Source organism: Oryzias melastigma, linkage group LG9, assembly GCF_002922805.2.
Source record: "Oryzias melastigma strain HK-1 linkage group LG9, ASM292280v2, whole genome shotgun sequence".
Taxonomy (NCBI): Eukaryota; Metazoa; Chordata; class Actinopteri; order Beloniformes; family Adrianichthyidae; genus Oryzias; species Oryzias melastigma.
Window position 1 is genome coordinate 11842612 of NC_050520.1, and position 15889 is coordinate 11858500.

The 15889-nt window shown below is 39.8% G+C and overlaps 1 protein-coding gene across 20 annotated transcripts in view; it reads left to right on the forward strand.

Annotated features, from left to right (window-relative positions):
• cacna1ba (calcium channel, voltage-dependent, N type, alpha 1B subunit, a) overlaps positions 1-15889 on the forward strand; it is a 124850-nt gene that overhangs the window by 32764 nt on the left and 76197 nt on the right. For all 20 annotated transcript variants that reach the window (XR_002917588.2, XR_004948425.1, XM_036213494.1 and 17 more), the window contains exons 4-7: positions 2432-2523; positions 3176-3328; positions 4527-4714; positions 15771-15874. Coding sequence is in view for 18 of the 20 variants with exons in the window: in XM_036213494.1 (XP_036069387.1) it covers positions 2432-2523; positions 3176-3328; positions 4527-4714; positions 15771-15874 (537 nt within the window). In the remaining 2 variants the exon portion in view is untranslated. The remainder of the gene's footprint in view (positions 1-2431; positions 2524-3175; positions 3329-4526; positions 4715-15770; positions 15875-15889) is intronic.

Here is a 15889-nt window from a genome sequence, read left to right on the forward strand (position 1 = left end):
TTGCCACTAAATATTAGACAAGCCACTTCCCTGTCCATTTTTAAAACTAGACTGAAGACTCATTTTTATAGCCAGGCTTTTATTCACGAATAAGATGTTGCTCTGATTTTACTTTCAAATTTTATTGTATGTTTTTTTACCTTCTGTGTGTTCTTTTATCGTGTTCTTACCTTTTATTATGTTGCTTTTATATTTATTCACTTATTTTATTACATTTGTTTTATTACGCTTTTTAGTTTTTAATGTTCAGCGCTTTGTTTCAATTTTAAAATTGTGTTAAAGCGCTTTATAAATAAAGATGATGATGATGATAAATAGGAAAATACACGTCTGAAAGCAGCGCAACCAGGGAGACAGCAATGAAAGGACGAAGACAGAGCATTTGGAATTATAGAATACGTATTCACGGAAATAAATAATAATTAATATCAGTCTGTGATTCAGATATTTTTAGGCCAGCAGAGAAGGCCTTGCAGGCCCTGACGGCCCACCACTGGTAAAATACAAGCAAACTCCGCTGTAGCATGCTAGTGAGCTACTCTGTAGCATTCTAGCGAGCTCTGCTCCATTATTCTAGCGAGCTCCGGTGTATCAAGCTTGAAAGCTCCTCTGTAAAATACAAGCAAACCCTGCTGTAGCATGCTAGTGAGCTGCTCTGTTTCGAGCTAGAGAGCTCCGGTGTATTGAGGTAGCGAGCTCTGCTCTAGTGAGCTAGCGAGCTCTACTGTCCACCGGGTAGCTGGCGTGTAGCAAGATAGCCCACTGAGTCCACTTAAGTCAATGTGGGCAAACACAGGAGGAACTACCACGGAAACTGCAGACAAACCCACATTTGTGGTCTACATTTTCTGCCCACTTTAAAACTGTATGGGGCCACTTGGACTTGCTGGCTGGGTAACCTGAAGAAGGTTCGGACGGTTGGGTGCTGATCCATCTGTTCTGATGCACTCAGCGCTGCATCCAGACTGCAGCTGAAACTGCCGTAGAAGTCGTGGTCCCACAGCGGCGAGGGTTGGATGAGATCTGCACGCCCACTATCCTCACATCTGCAGTGAGACGAGCAGCAGAGCTGTGGGTGTGTCAGGTTTTGTCTATTTCTGCTGCTGTTCTGCTGTTCTGAAGAAAATGTTTCACAAAAAGCTTGGATCTCCATGCTGACCCTGGTGATGAAGAAAGCCTGCAACATTATTATTATTATTATTGAATGCCAAGATAGTCCAAGAAGCTAGCTGAATGCCAATTTTTAAAACTTTAAAACTTTTTTACATAATTCCGAATAATAAAAAAGCAGGAATATTATTCCAGAATAAATCAAGTTAAACCTTAAATAACTTTCAATATTTTACTCTCCATAAAAACATATTTTGTCAAAATTATAAAAGTTAGAAATGAGCTCAAGTTAATCAATCAATCAATCAATTAAACTATTTGTTGAGCGCTTTTCATGTACTTCTGTACAGCCCAAAGTGCTTTACAAGTTAAAAACAAATTAAAAAGAAAAACATATTTCAGCAAAGAACCACAAGACAGAAATCAGAATATCCACCCCATTAGGACAAGAACAACATTATGTAGAAACAAATAAAATGAAAACATCAATTAATCATAGGTTAAAACCAAGACTAAATATTAAAACAATCTAAACTCTAGAAGGTTTAAAGTGAAATCATTAAAAGCTTTACTAAAAAGCTGCGTTTTTAATTTTTTTATAAAGATCTCCACAGTTTTACAGGCTCTCAGATCCTCAGACAGGCTATTCCACAGGCGAGGACCAAGACACTGAAAAGAAGCCTCGCCATGAGTCTTGGTCCGAGTTCTAGGGATGATTAATGTCGTAGAGCCTGAGAATCTGAGAGCTCTTGGTGGTTCATATGGACTAAGGAGATCTAGTAAACACAAAGGACCTGAACCTTGGCAATATTTTTTAAATGAAAGAATGCAGTCTTTGTTACATTAAAATATGCATCTTAAAATTGAGATCAGCATCAAAGACTACTCCAAGGTTTTTTGCTGAGCTTGTCACATCCATGCCAAAGTTTTGACATTTCAGTCTGGCTCTCTCTCTGTCTGCTTCCGGACCAATGATCATTATCTCTGTTTTGTCTTTGTTAAGCTTTAAATTTTTTTGCTGCCATCAGGTCTTTTTAAAAGTTTGCTTGTTGCAGTAGGTTCATCAGGAGACACGGCAACATAACATCGGGCCATTAATAACAATAAAATAAAATTACTTGGACTACCAGATCCGGCCCCCGGGCCTTGACTTTAACACGTGTTCCAGAAGCTGCTTGGTGTTCAAAGGTCTCCTGATCCACTGCACCACCAACATTTCCTGTGTGGTTTGTTGCTGTGATTGTTTCTGCTGATGCGTTTTTGGAAGATGTGGTAGAAGCATGAAGATGCATGTGAGTTTAAACTGATCTTGTGTGTGCAGGATCCTGGCCACTGTGGGGGCAGACTTCGACCTGAGAACACTAAGGGCAGTGAGAGTCCTGCGGCCCCTCAAACTGGTCTCCGGCATCCCAAGTAAGTTCTCACAAAACATCCAGAACCAGCTTTGTGCTCCAAAAAGGCTGTATAAAACCAGTGGAAAAGTCTTCAGGTCAGAGTTTTTAACTGGGGAAATGGTGCAAAAAGAGAAACAAAAACCACATATTTCCAAGAATGTTACAATACTAGTATTGTAGTGTGTTACAGCAGTGGATTGTTTTTACAACGCGAACACAGAGACAATTAGATTCCCTTCCATGATTTAATGGGAGAAGCTGCAGACAAATACAGTCACAATTTATACTGTGTCAGCACTGTCATGAGGAGCTTCTTCATTTAGCCAGAAACGGCGGAGAATCTTTTTGACCTGAATAAGCCACTCAAACTCAACGACGTCTGGATTCATGAGCCACAAAATCTGAGAGATGTTTGCTGCGCATGTCCAAAGCCAATGCACAGAACACTGCTGCAGTCCTTTATTAAAAATAGTTAAACATTTTCTAAAAATAATCTAAACATCAAATGTCACACATTTCCCCCTAAAACATTTATAGATTCCTTTTTCCTAAATCTCAACCCAAAGGTTTGGAAGAACTTGCATTAATCAATCGAGAGGCTAACCCATGACTTCCTCCATGTGTAATTTGCAGCGTCCTGTCTCTTCACCCTCTCATTCTTTTCCCTTCAGGTCTACAGGTTGTCCTAAAGTCCATCATGAAAGCTATGGTACCTCTGCTGCAGATCGGCTTGCTGCTCTTCTTTGCCATCCTCATGTTTGCTATCATCGGCCTCGACTTCTACATGGGCAAATTCCACCGCGCCTGCTTTAGGACAGACACAGGTGAGCTGAAGGGAACCAGCAAAATCTCACTCAGGAACGGGGAGAGCCTTCAGTAGTTGACAGTCGGACGGATGGCCGACTTGTAAGGGAAAATGAGAACAAAGAAAAGGAAAAGGAACACAATAAGACAAAAGTTAGTGTTTTTTTTACCTTCTGTGTGCCTCAATGGTAGGTGATGTTAATGTTAATGATGTTAATGATGTTAGTGATGGTTAACCCTCTTGATGGGATATCTCCACCGACTGTCCTGGGATGACACGTAGATTCAAAACAAACAAATTAAATAAACCCTATGTAAAAATGTACAAAGTAAACGACTGTGCTTCAGAAACAACCAACAAAGTTGTACATGCTTTATCAAGTAGAGCTGTTCTTTCTGTATTTACTAATAATCCACAAGCTCTCAACACAAAAACTACACAAACATGAAAATTTACTCTGCCCCATGAAATGAAAACATTGTTTCAACCAACCCCAGTCTCCACTACAATGGTTGGCAATAATGTTTAGAAAGGATGCCACAAAGTTCAGCTGTTTTGTGTTTTAGGAGCCCATATTCCAGCTGGTTTCACTTCCAGAGCGTGATCAATAAATGCATGATCCATACATAGAGCCCGAGGACAGACTTCAAAACTTGAGTAGTAATGAGTGAACTGGAGAGTTTTGAACGTGGAAGCCTGAAACGCAGATGTACAACTGTTTACATGAACAATTCTTTACACCACTTTAAGTCTGAAACGATCCACGGGTGCACTTGTCAAACATGTCAAACTAAATTCTATATTCATATTTTTTGCAAAAATGTACACTTAATAATTTGTGCAAAATTGTATCTTTACGCTGACAGTTATCTTACCGCTTGGTTTCATGCAGCTTTTCATGGTGCAGCTTTGTGAGTTTCTGCGGTGGGTGGAGACATCAGCTCTCATACTCTGTTCAGACTTCTGACATGGTTTGGTTAAGGTGCAGGTGAAGCTGTCCAAACACTTTCTGATTAACTACGAGTTATATTTTTATGCATACACCTCTTCCCGCAACTGTTTCAGGGGGTGGAGTCAGCCACTTTACTCCACCCATTTTTCCTAACTCCTATAGGAAGGAGGCCTGAAAGTTGAGGTTTCTAAGGAGAACGGCATGTTTGAATCTTCTGCTGTACGTTGGTGTTTCTCTACAGCTGACGGTGTGTTTGTGCTTGTAGGCGAACAGGCAGCAGATTTCCCATGTGGCCTGGAGCCTCCTGCGCGTACCTGCGGCAATGGCACCGTCTGCAGGGAGTACTGGATCGGACCTAACTTTGGGATCACGAACTTTGACAACATCCTCTTCGCCATTCTCACTGTTTTTCAGTGCATCACCATGGAAGGATGGGTGGACATCCTCTACGACGTGAGTCTTTCTGTTAGGATCCTTGGTACCATCAGCGGGTAACACGACAGGCTGGATCTCTGCTCGTTCTGTTCAGTAAAAGGGATGGTTCTGGTCTTTACATGTCCATACATCATTTACTTCATGGCAACAGTTTAAAAGATTCTACTTTAGTGGGGAAAAATGACTAAAACAATCAGACCATAAAAATTAAGGCTAACATTACTGTTAAATTTTGATCTGCAACCAAGCACTAAAACAGACGGAAATTCATATTGGCCACACCTAATATTTGTGACCAACACGCAGAATGATGCATTGCTTGCATGTATTTTAACCCTAACCATAACCCCACCCTAATTACACGTGAATAGTCACTCCCAAAAACTAAAGACACTTGAGATATTTCAGGCCTGATCCCCCACAGACCAGAACGACACAGCAGGAAGACTCTAAAGCTGGTTAATACCCTTTGGGATAAAATTACTCATCATTATGCTTCTCACATAACATCACCATGGCAACCCCAGCAGCATAAACTCTGTTAAAGTAGAGGGATGGATGGTCTCACCAGAGCTCAAATGATGGCAAACACTTGTGAATGAAAGGAAACACAGGAAATAACTCCAACTGATGTGCAACCTCCAGTAAAACTGAAGGAAAATGGAGCCTCTGCCTGCTGCAAATGTAAACCTGTAAGCTAATTACTTTGGTAAGCAAGGCAAGTTTATTTGTATATTGTGTATTGTATACATATTATAGTGTATATAGAGACAATTCAAAGTGCTTTACATGAAAGATTAAGAGAAACAATCAAGAGAAATAGTCAGGGTGTGATTATTAAAATAAAAATAAAAAGAAAGACAAGGAAGAAATAAGCAGTGATGGTCTTTGACCTTCAGTTTCCTCTGCCAAAGTCGTCCTCATTAATAACAGTTAACTACACTGAACAAAAGGCAACACTTTTGTTTTTGCTCCCATTTGTCCTAACATGAACTCAAAGATCTGAACCGTTTTCTTCAAACACAAAAAAAAAATCAGTGTGTCCCAAACATTGTTATCAAATCTGTCTGAATCTGTGATAGTGAGCACTTCCCCTTTGATGTGATAATCCAGCCCACCTCACTGGTGTGCCGTATCAAGATGTTGATTGGACAGCATGGTTATTGCACAGGTGTGCCTTAGGCTGGCCACCATAAAAGGGCACTCTGAAATATACCATTTTGTTTTTTGGGGGAGTCTGACTCAGAAGACCAGTCAGTATCTGGTGTGACCACCACTGCCTCATGCAGTGCAGCACATCTCTTTCACATAGTTGATTAACACTAGTTTTTCATGGGATTGAAACTTGTTTTTTGTCTGGCAAATGATATTGTCCAGAATCCTGCTGGGAAGCTGCCAGTAGTGGGAGCGATTACTGCGCGCTAGACCACTCATGCGGTTGGAGTGCCTGTGGTGCGTTCAGTGACTGCATAGATGTTATACAGGCATTGTTGTGACTCGAGATTGTCATAAAACTCCTTTACCTTTGCCAGACAAAAGTGTAAATCTGTCTTTTTGTCCTGAAGCATTAAAAAGAACACGGCTGAATATAAAAAAATGCAGCTGAATTAATTGCAGTATAAAACTAAATTATGAATTATCCAGTCGTGCCCTGAAGCCATCAGCACAATGCACTAGGTCCTCATCAAAGTCCTCACGATGTTCAAAAATGTAATCTAACTGGTTCTAGATAAAGTCTCTCTTCTCAAGGACCTTATTGATCAATCTGGATGTGTACTGCCAGCGTCTTGGCGCTACACAAGGGGAGGTGACACTTGCAGATTTTGTCCAGTGGTTGTACGCGCAGAGGTGATCTAGAGAAAAGCATGGCCATTGAGATGTGCAAAATGTATCATTTTTTTCAGTCTGGCCTCAGAGCTCATGACCATAGGAGAGTACTGGAACAATGTTTGACCGGTAAATTGAAAGATTTGGTTTCTGGCTCAGCTCTCTCTTCACCACCACAGATCAGTTCAGCGACCGCATAACAGCGGACAGCGGTCCAATCCGCCTGTTGATCTCGTGCTCTGATCTTCCCTCACTCGTGAACAAGACCCCAAGATATTTAAACTCCTCTACCTGAGGCAGGAGCACTCCACCCACCGAGAGAGGACAAACTACCTTTCTGTGGTCCAGAACCATGGCCTCAGACTTAGCGGTGCTGACCCTCATCCCAGCCGCTTCACACTCGGCTGTAAACTGCTCCAATACATGCTGGAGGTCCTGGCTCGATGGAGCCAACAGAACAACATCATCTGCAAAGAGCAGAGAGGAAATCCTGTGGTCTCCAAACCAGATTCCCTCCGGCCCCTGGCTGTGCCTAGAAATTCTGTCCATAAAGACTATGAACAGAACCGGTGATAAAGGGCTTGAGTCCAACATGCACCAAGAACATGTGAACACCTTCTTCTAATCCACGAAACACATGGACTGAATGAGCTATGTGTTTGGCAGTGCTATGAGGTCTGGTTGGTGCTTTGGTTAGACCAGGGGTCACATGCATCTGGAGCTGCAGGTTGTAGATCTCTGGGTTAGACAAAGACATGTCCCAATCTAATGTGGCTTCAAACATCTTGTCTATCAGTGGTAAATGACAAGCATTCAGCAATATAGTCTGCAATGTCTAAATCAACGTATGACCTTTCTTCCATTGTTCATTGCAGGTAATTCAAACACCAAGCAAGTATCTCTGCTTCCCAAAATGAGAAGTTAGCCAGCTCTTAGTGGTTTGAGCTTTGACCGCCCAATCAGAATGCAAAAAAACGGTATAATTGATTAAAATACCACTGGGAACAATTTTGTAATGATGCAAATATAATTGAAATGGGACTTTATTGTAACCCTAACTTAACCCAATAAAATCAATCCTTACAATTATCAAGCATCACACCCATTTCAAATCTTTCGTCTCATAACTAGAGGAAACTGATCCTGTCATGGGAATTGGAAAACCCAAAAAAGGCTCTAAGGATCATTATCTTTGATTTCTAAATCTAAAGTGTGTTCACACTAAATGTGATTTGTGTGGTAGATGCGTCCAGTTTCAGATTTAGATCAATGTACACACATGATCAGAGCTACTGTGGCGCAGTTTGAGTGTTGAGTTCGATTTGAGCATCACTATATATTTATATAGCCCAATATCACAATACATTTGTTTCAATGGGCTTCACACAGGTAATTGTACAACAGCTTAAAGTCAGTCATAAATTATAAACAATAGCTGGTTACTAAACTAAACTAAAGAGACTGAACTAAGGGCAGGAATGCCCTTAGTTCAGTCTCAAACTCAATCACACGAGGAGCCAAAATCCAAAACACACCGTAGGTCGTGGGCCGAACAGGAACAATATTTACTGAACACTCTAAAACTAAATTTTTAAAACTTTAAAATCGTACATTTTTAATATAATTATGAACTAGATATATGGCATTACCTGTGAATGCTGTAAGAGGAATTTGACTGCTGAAGATGCTGAAATTGATAGTTAAATCACTTAAGTTGATAGCTGAAAATGCTGAAGCTGATAGCAGGGTAAAATAGTAGCTAAATGCCAAATTAGCCTGAAAAATCAAACACAACTTAGGTTGCACAAAAAAGCTAGCATTTAGGTGAAAAATAACTAAACTATCCTAAAATATCCTAAAAAACATGAAAAAAGCCTAATTTATCCTGAACACCTAGCGTGTTAATAACAATAAAATTTAAATGATCTGGAGGGCCGGATAGAATGACCTGGAGGGCCGGATCAGGCCCCCGGGCCTTGAGTTTGACACATGTGCCTTAGACCCTCCTTCCCAGTAAGGAAAAACAGATTCCGAGAGGAAAAAGAAACCAGACGGAAGTTGCTTTCCTGGTGCTGCCAGCTCGCCGTATTTCTGATCGTAAACCAGTTTATTTCTGTCACAGCCTGCATTTTATTATAGGCAGTAAAACTAAAGAAGGCACAGGCAGCGCTCATTGAGTGGATCATTTTGCTTTTGATGTCTTCTGTGTTTGCATATTGATCATCCGACCCAGCTCCACTTTGTAGTTCTTCCATCATCATCATCTTTACTGAATCTGGGGACCTTGCCATGCTTGGTGCCGGATGCTGTAATGCTTTCAATGATGAATAATTTCTGCTGGGCTGATGTGATGTAGAGATGGTTCGGGAGCCTCTGGGTTGAGATCCCCCTTTCATCCATCCACTCCCCAGCTTCTACTCCTGCCTTTTGGCTCATCATCAGACAGTAAGGCTGTCTTCCTGAGCCAGTCGTGCTGCTTGCACTGAATCCTGTTGATGGGATTCTCTGATAGTAATGCCCGGAGAGGAGTGACAGCTCTCTCATTTTGATCTGGGATAAAGCTGCATCTTCTTCATGTGAGCGGCTGTCCGTCACTGCCAGGCTGTGTTGTAACCCAAGGCTGATGGGATGGGCGGTAAGCTCAGGCTGTCAGCTTCTTGTGAAGCCACGCCTACATCCTCTCAGCTGTTCACCCAGCGTTTACAGGAAGAACTTATTATTTCTGATTCCTGCAAGCTGGTTCTGCACAAAGAGTAAGGGTAATTTTACACAATTAAAAGATGTTTCTTACAGAGAGGGAGGGTCTCCTCTGTGGGAAGTTATTAAGAACCGTCACTGTAGTCTGGGGTTAACATTTCAAGCCACACCAGCAGTAAAAGCTGAGCTCCAATCAAGTTTTCCTTAAACATTTTTAAATTGTCCCATGTAGTCCATGTCCCATGTTTGGGTTCATGCACAGCTTCATTATTTGGAGAAAAAGGCATTTCAGATTAAAGCAAAGTAATCTGACAGACTGTGGGCGGATGGCAGTGAGGCAGACACGGGTGTGGCTGGAATCTCCAGGGATGGCCTGGAAGCCATCAGGATGTTGGGTTGGTATCCTAGCAACCCCTCAGCTGATGTCACATGTCAGCTGGGATCTCAGGTGAGTTATCTTCACAGAACCTCACATGTTTGGTTGAGGTGTTTGTTAAAAAGCGCTGCATCCATCTGCTCCGCTGCTCTCCTTTACCTTCACTGCTCTGCCTGCAGGCCCTTTCACCTCATCGGTTGGACTGTGTTCTTTTAATCTGACAGTGAGCTTGTGGACTTGATATGCATGGGGGGTGGGGTCTCATGCAGCAAGATTATTATTCCTAAGAAATTTTGGGAAATGCACTAATTGCCGGGAGGGAATTTAGTTGGAAAAGCACGAGATGCTTGATGGTGATGCTGTCTGAGACAATGCAGTGTGATCAAAGAGCCTTACAGAGTGCTACAGAGAGCTTTTGAAAACATTTGTTTAAGTCTTGTTGGGATTTCCTGTATATAGTCCCACAAAAGACCAATATTTGTTGATTGTTAAAGAAAAGAGACACATTTTGTAAATGAGCCCATCTCAAATGATTGGATCAATGATGTGATGAAAATCTCTTGATGTTCATTCTGTGACTCAGAAATATTCAGCTCCACAACGATTTCATACGTAGAACCTCAGACTCCTATTTTTACCAAAGGGATTTAAATTGATTTGTTTGTAAAAGCAAAATGTTTTGCTAAAAAATGCAATTCTTCTTGTGTTTGTCTTTGTTATGTTTATTTTATTATTCATCAGAGATGTGTGACGATATTGAAAACATTTGATGAATCACTTTAGCAGATTCTGCATCAAAGCAGTTTCCACTGCAATGCTGTGATCTAAAGTTGGATCTGTGAAAAGAATTCATGGTTGATTTATTGTCATGTTCAAGCTGTCACTGACATCCGAAATGATGTTCCAGAACAGGATCAGACATACAGCAGAAATACACACACACACTTCAGAGTCGACTGGTGCAGCAGCAGTCAGCATCAGAACCAAGCAGCTCCTCAGAATCACACATGGAAGACTGTGAGGTGAAAACAGATTCTGAGGAGACTTAAGCAGATTTGGATTTTGATGGTAATTGTGTGATTGCTTAGTAAGCATTCACACTACAGTGATTCTTCTGCTCCTTTTTGTACATTTTTCAGCACGTATAAACTCAATCACACTTTCAACAATTTCAACAATCTTTGTATCAAAACGTTCATCTTGTTCAGGACATTACTGCTGGTATTAATAAATATATAGTTTTGAAATATTGAGCACAATATGTCCCATAGGAAATGAATTAAAAAGTCTTTACATTTCTAAATGTTAAGTAGATTAGCAACAAACCTTTAAATATATTCATGAGCTATGTTTTCATCTTTTAGAGTAATTATTTTAAAAACTTTTATATGTTAGCAACAGGCTAACATTTTTGACTAATTTAGTTTGGATTTTTTTTAGTTTAGCTGATATTTTAGCAACATGCAAGCAACATTTTGGGCTAATTTGGAGTTTAGTTTCTATTTAAGCAACACACTAAATGTTTTGCAATATAGACATGTATTGGGGATTTTTGTACAATTTTACCACACTTTTTTCTGTAATTTGGGTCAATTTTAGCACTGTTCCATAAATTTTTTAAACAAAATATCCAGTCTTTCAGCAAATTTAACATTTTGCAAATAGTTTTTTTTAATTTTCAGCAAATCCCTTTAGCAGTTAAAGTAAATTGCGTCACCATTTTCAGCAAGAAGCTTCAGCATCTTCAGCGACTAAAAGCATTCACACTAACATTATCACAGGTAATGCAACTTTACTATTTTTGTACACTAATGACAACATACAATACATGTAGCGTTTACCAACTTTAATCGTTTTAAGGTCTAAAAAGGACATAATATTGATAAAATATAATATTATATATATTGGAAGGCTTGGTTGATGGAAACTGAAAATTTCATAATAAAAGGGGGGTGGGGATGTGCTTTTCTTCCCTTTATTCCATTTACGGGTATTTCTTATTTGAAAACAACTTTAAATAATTCAAGTCAGATTTTTTTTATTTCGATCTTTTGAATGTTTTCATAGTTCCATTCAAGAAAACCAAAACATTTAAAATATTGGTACATTCTTTGAATCTAGAGCGCATGTTCAAATGGTGTACCCTTGCACTCTGTTTTTCTACCTTCCTTGAAGACCCAAAGTGCTCTACATTCACACACATTCATACACTGACGGTGGCTCCGCTGCAGAACACTGGAGCCAACCTCCCACCAGAGGTCATGTGGGGTTCAGTGTCTTGCCCAAGGACACATGGGCGGGCAAGGTGGGAATCGAACCTGCATTCTTCTGATCAGAGGTCGACCGGTCGACCACCCTACCAATGCACCATAGACGCCCCTTATGTGTGTGTTCTGTATGAGAATACTACGTTTAATGGTCGAGTGTTTTAGAAAAATACTAAACATTTGATCTTTCGGCTAAAAATGAAAACAGATGTGATCTTTGTTTTTAGAACACATTATTATTATTATCAAATAGAATCAATATTCTTATAACTTATCAAGTACACATTTGAGATATATATATATATATTTATGTTTTAGATTAGATTTTTTTCAAGCATGTAAATGGTTAAAAATAGAACATGTTAGTTCATGTTTGTGTGGAGTTTGTGCTCCCTGGTGTATGTGTGGGTTTCCTCCCAGAGTCCAAACACATGTTTCATAGGTAAACTGCTGCCTCCAAATTGTCCCTCAGCGGTGTCTCTGTGTGGCTCTGCGATGGACCGACTGTGAACCCCACCTGGACACAACCGTGGCTGGGAAAGGCTTCAGGAACCCTCATCCCGACCATGAGTTTGAGGGTTCAAAAAGGGATGGAGTTTCATCTGCCCTCAGCAGAAGGGATTGTTTTTATCCTCAAATAAACATACAAAATTTAAAACAGTCAGGTAAATTCACCTTAACACCAGAGACAAGAACTCAGTAAATGACCACACCAACAAGCAGAGTTACTTCTGCATAAGGGAGAAACAAGTACGATGGGAATGATGACATCATCCTTTTTCTCAGAGGACTGCTTGTCACCTTGCTCCTTTTATTTGAAAACACAAGAAGGAGGTTACAACATTCAAACAGAAAAACAAAGTTGAATTCATTAGGGTAATAATCTGATCAACCGTTGGAGGATTGTCTTCAGTTTTAACAGCATCATTCCTTATCTGCTAAGTACAGTGTGTCACAATCCCCTATCCTGGTTTGGAGTAGAAAGCAGATGATAAAACACAGAAAATGTTGAAAGGTATTTAAGGTTTAAGTTGATTTATTCTGGAATAATATTACTGCCTTTGTATTATTTATAATTATGTTAAAAAGTTGCAGTTTTAAAGTTTTATAAATTAGCATTCTGCTAGCTATTTTGGCATTTACTAAGATTTTTTAGGCTATTTTGCAGTTTAGCTAATATTTCAGCTACATGCTAACTGTTTTGACTAATTTAGGCTTTTATTTAGTTTTCAAGGCTGTTTTGGAGTTTGGCTAATATCTTTTTCAGCAACATGCTATCTGTTTTTTTTAAAGTTTTTTTTGTGGCTAATTTGGCATTTAGCTAATATTTTAGCTGGCTATCAGCTTCAGTGTTTTCAGCTATCAACTTCAGCATCAAATTCATCTTACAGCTTTCACAGTAGCATTATCACAGGTAATGCTATATATCTAGTTCATTATTATGTTAAAAAGTTACAGTTTTAAAGTTTTAAAAATGTAGTTTTACCGTGTTTAATAAATGTTGATCCTGTTCGCTCCCGTGACCTAAGGTGTGTTTTGGATTTTGGCCCCTTGTGCGACTGAGTTTGACACTCCTGCTCAAAAGTCTGTTTTTGTTATTAAGTAACAGTCATACATTTTACCCATTTTTAAAAAGTTGTTTATTTTGTCCATTTTGGTAGGAAAGGCCCTCTCAGATTTAGAGGCAAAGTTGTTTACCCTGCATCATCTGACTCCTCTGCGTAGGTTTTTAATCCGGACGTAAAAGTGGTTGAAAGCCATGATTGAAATGAGGTGCACTATAAAAGTCAGAACTGTGTACCATCTTTGTGTTGTGCAGCTACAACCTGTGCCTCTGGCTGTTTTCTCTTGCTTACACGTACTCTACACCAGTGTAAAAGACTCAGCCTCTCTGATTTCTCCTGCAGTGAGGGTGTGGTGTTCTGCTGAACTGGTGCTTATCGTGTGGATAACACATTGACAGGCTCCTAATGGCTTTTTTGTTGTTTTGTTGCCCCCCCCCCCGTCCACTAAGAGCTGAGCAGCTTCACCCTCACACCAGCTAATGCACCGATACAGCCGGCTCTTTGCAACCACTTCCAGCTCAAAGTTACATTACGGCAGATGACTCCGCCTTTCCTGTACAGCGGATGCAAAAATATTCAGCTCTCTGGCAACAGCTGGACAAAGATCACATGACAGTTTCCTCTATTACTGCCTCCACTTAGCTTTCTGTGTTTAAACAAACACAAGTGAGGTGCAACCAGAAGAAGAGGTTTTTACACAAAATGTCAGAAGAACAGCAGTTCTTACTTCTGAATGAACTCTTTAACACCGGAGCTCCAGTGTTTGTTCTTTGATTTACTGTAACTTTCAACCATTTTCTCCTTCAGAGTCCACTACAGTTATGTTGATCGTGTCAAAAAGTTACAGTGTGTTAAAGATTTTGTGTTTAAGCGTCACCGGTGACACTTCAGGTGTTAAACGGTTAAGAAAATCACAGTAGAATTTAATATTCTACTTAATATTCTATATAATACTTTGGAGTTCATAGGTCATATTCCCACTAGGAAGTTTGTCATGACAACAGAAATAATAAAGCATTGTAGATAACAAAGAGATTACAGGATACCACTGACAGTATATAGAGATGGACAAACCCTTTGATGTCATTCATAGGAAATGCCTTACCTCTGGTTCCAACGAAATGAGATCAGTTCAGTCACCATTTTTCCACGGTACAGGCTTTGCTATTTTGGAACCAGACGATGTTAGTGAGCAGTGATTGGTCGGTCTGCGCCATCATTTCTATGGTAAGCACCTCGCTAATCAGGAGTGAGCTTGTTGGAAAGCCACACTCCTTCCACTGAAAGCGGGCTCAAGAGAATCTGTCATTAAACGTTTTGAACATTGGAGGAGAGGCCAGCAGGCTCTACAAGCTTTTACCGAGATTTGACAGTTTATAATTTGAGTAACTTGTGATAAAGAAAATATGTCACAAGAAATAAATTATTGTAGGTTTAGCAAGAACATATAAGAAGTACCAGAACAAAAATGGTTATTCTGACCAATAGGGGTTGTCTATCTAACTGTGTGCAGTTCTAATAGACCAGGAGTATCAAACTCAATCCCACAAGGGGCCAAAATCCAAAACACACGTTAGGTCGTGGGCCGAACAGGATCTAAAACTACATTTTTTAAACTTCAAAACAGTAATTTTTAACCTAATTATGAACTAGATATATAGCATTGCCTGTGATAATGCTAGTGTGAATGCTGTAAGCTGAATTTGGCTGCTAAAGATGCTGAAATTGATGGATAAAAATGTTTAAACTGATAGCCAGCTGAAATATTAGCTAAATGCTAAATTAGCCACAAAAAACTAAGTTTAGCCAAAACATCTAGCATGTACCTTGAAAAAATAGAAAAACTTCAAAATATCCTAAAAATTGAAAAAAGCCTAAATTAGCAGAAACAGCTAGCATGAACCTGAAATATTAGCAAAACTCCAAAATGGACTAAAAAGATCTCAGTAAATGCTAAAATGGTCCAAAAAGCTACCAGAATGCCAATTTTTAAAACTTTAACTTTTTAACATAATTATGAAAAATAAAAAGGCAGGAATATTATTCCAGAATAAATCAACTTAAACCTTAAATAACTGTCAATATTTTACTCTCCATAAACATATAATTTGTCAAAATTATGCAAGTTATAAATGAGCACAAGATAACATCGGGTCATTAATAACAATAAAATAAAATGATCTGGAGGGCCGGATCCGACGTGTGTAAAAGACAGTCAGAGGATGATGCACACACAGTCAAACCAGCCCAACACCATCCGTCAATCTAACTGAACTGTTAGTTTTTCTCAGTGATTTTTCACCTTTCTGTGCATCAGCTGTGGTTTCGCTGTTTGTGTGCAGGCTAACGACGCCTCAGGGAACACCTGGAACTGGCTGTACTTCATCCCCCTCATCATCATCGGTTCCTTCTTCATGCTGAACCTGGTGCTGGGTGTCCTGTCAGGGTGAGCTCAAGTCTT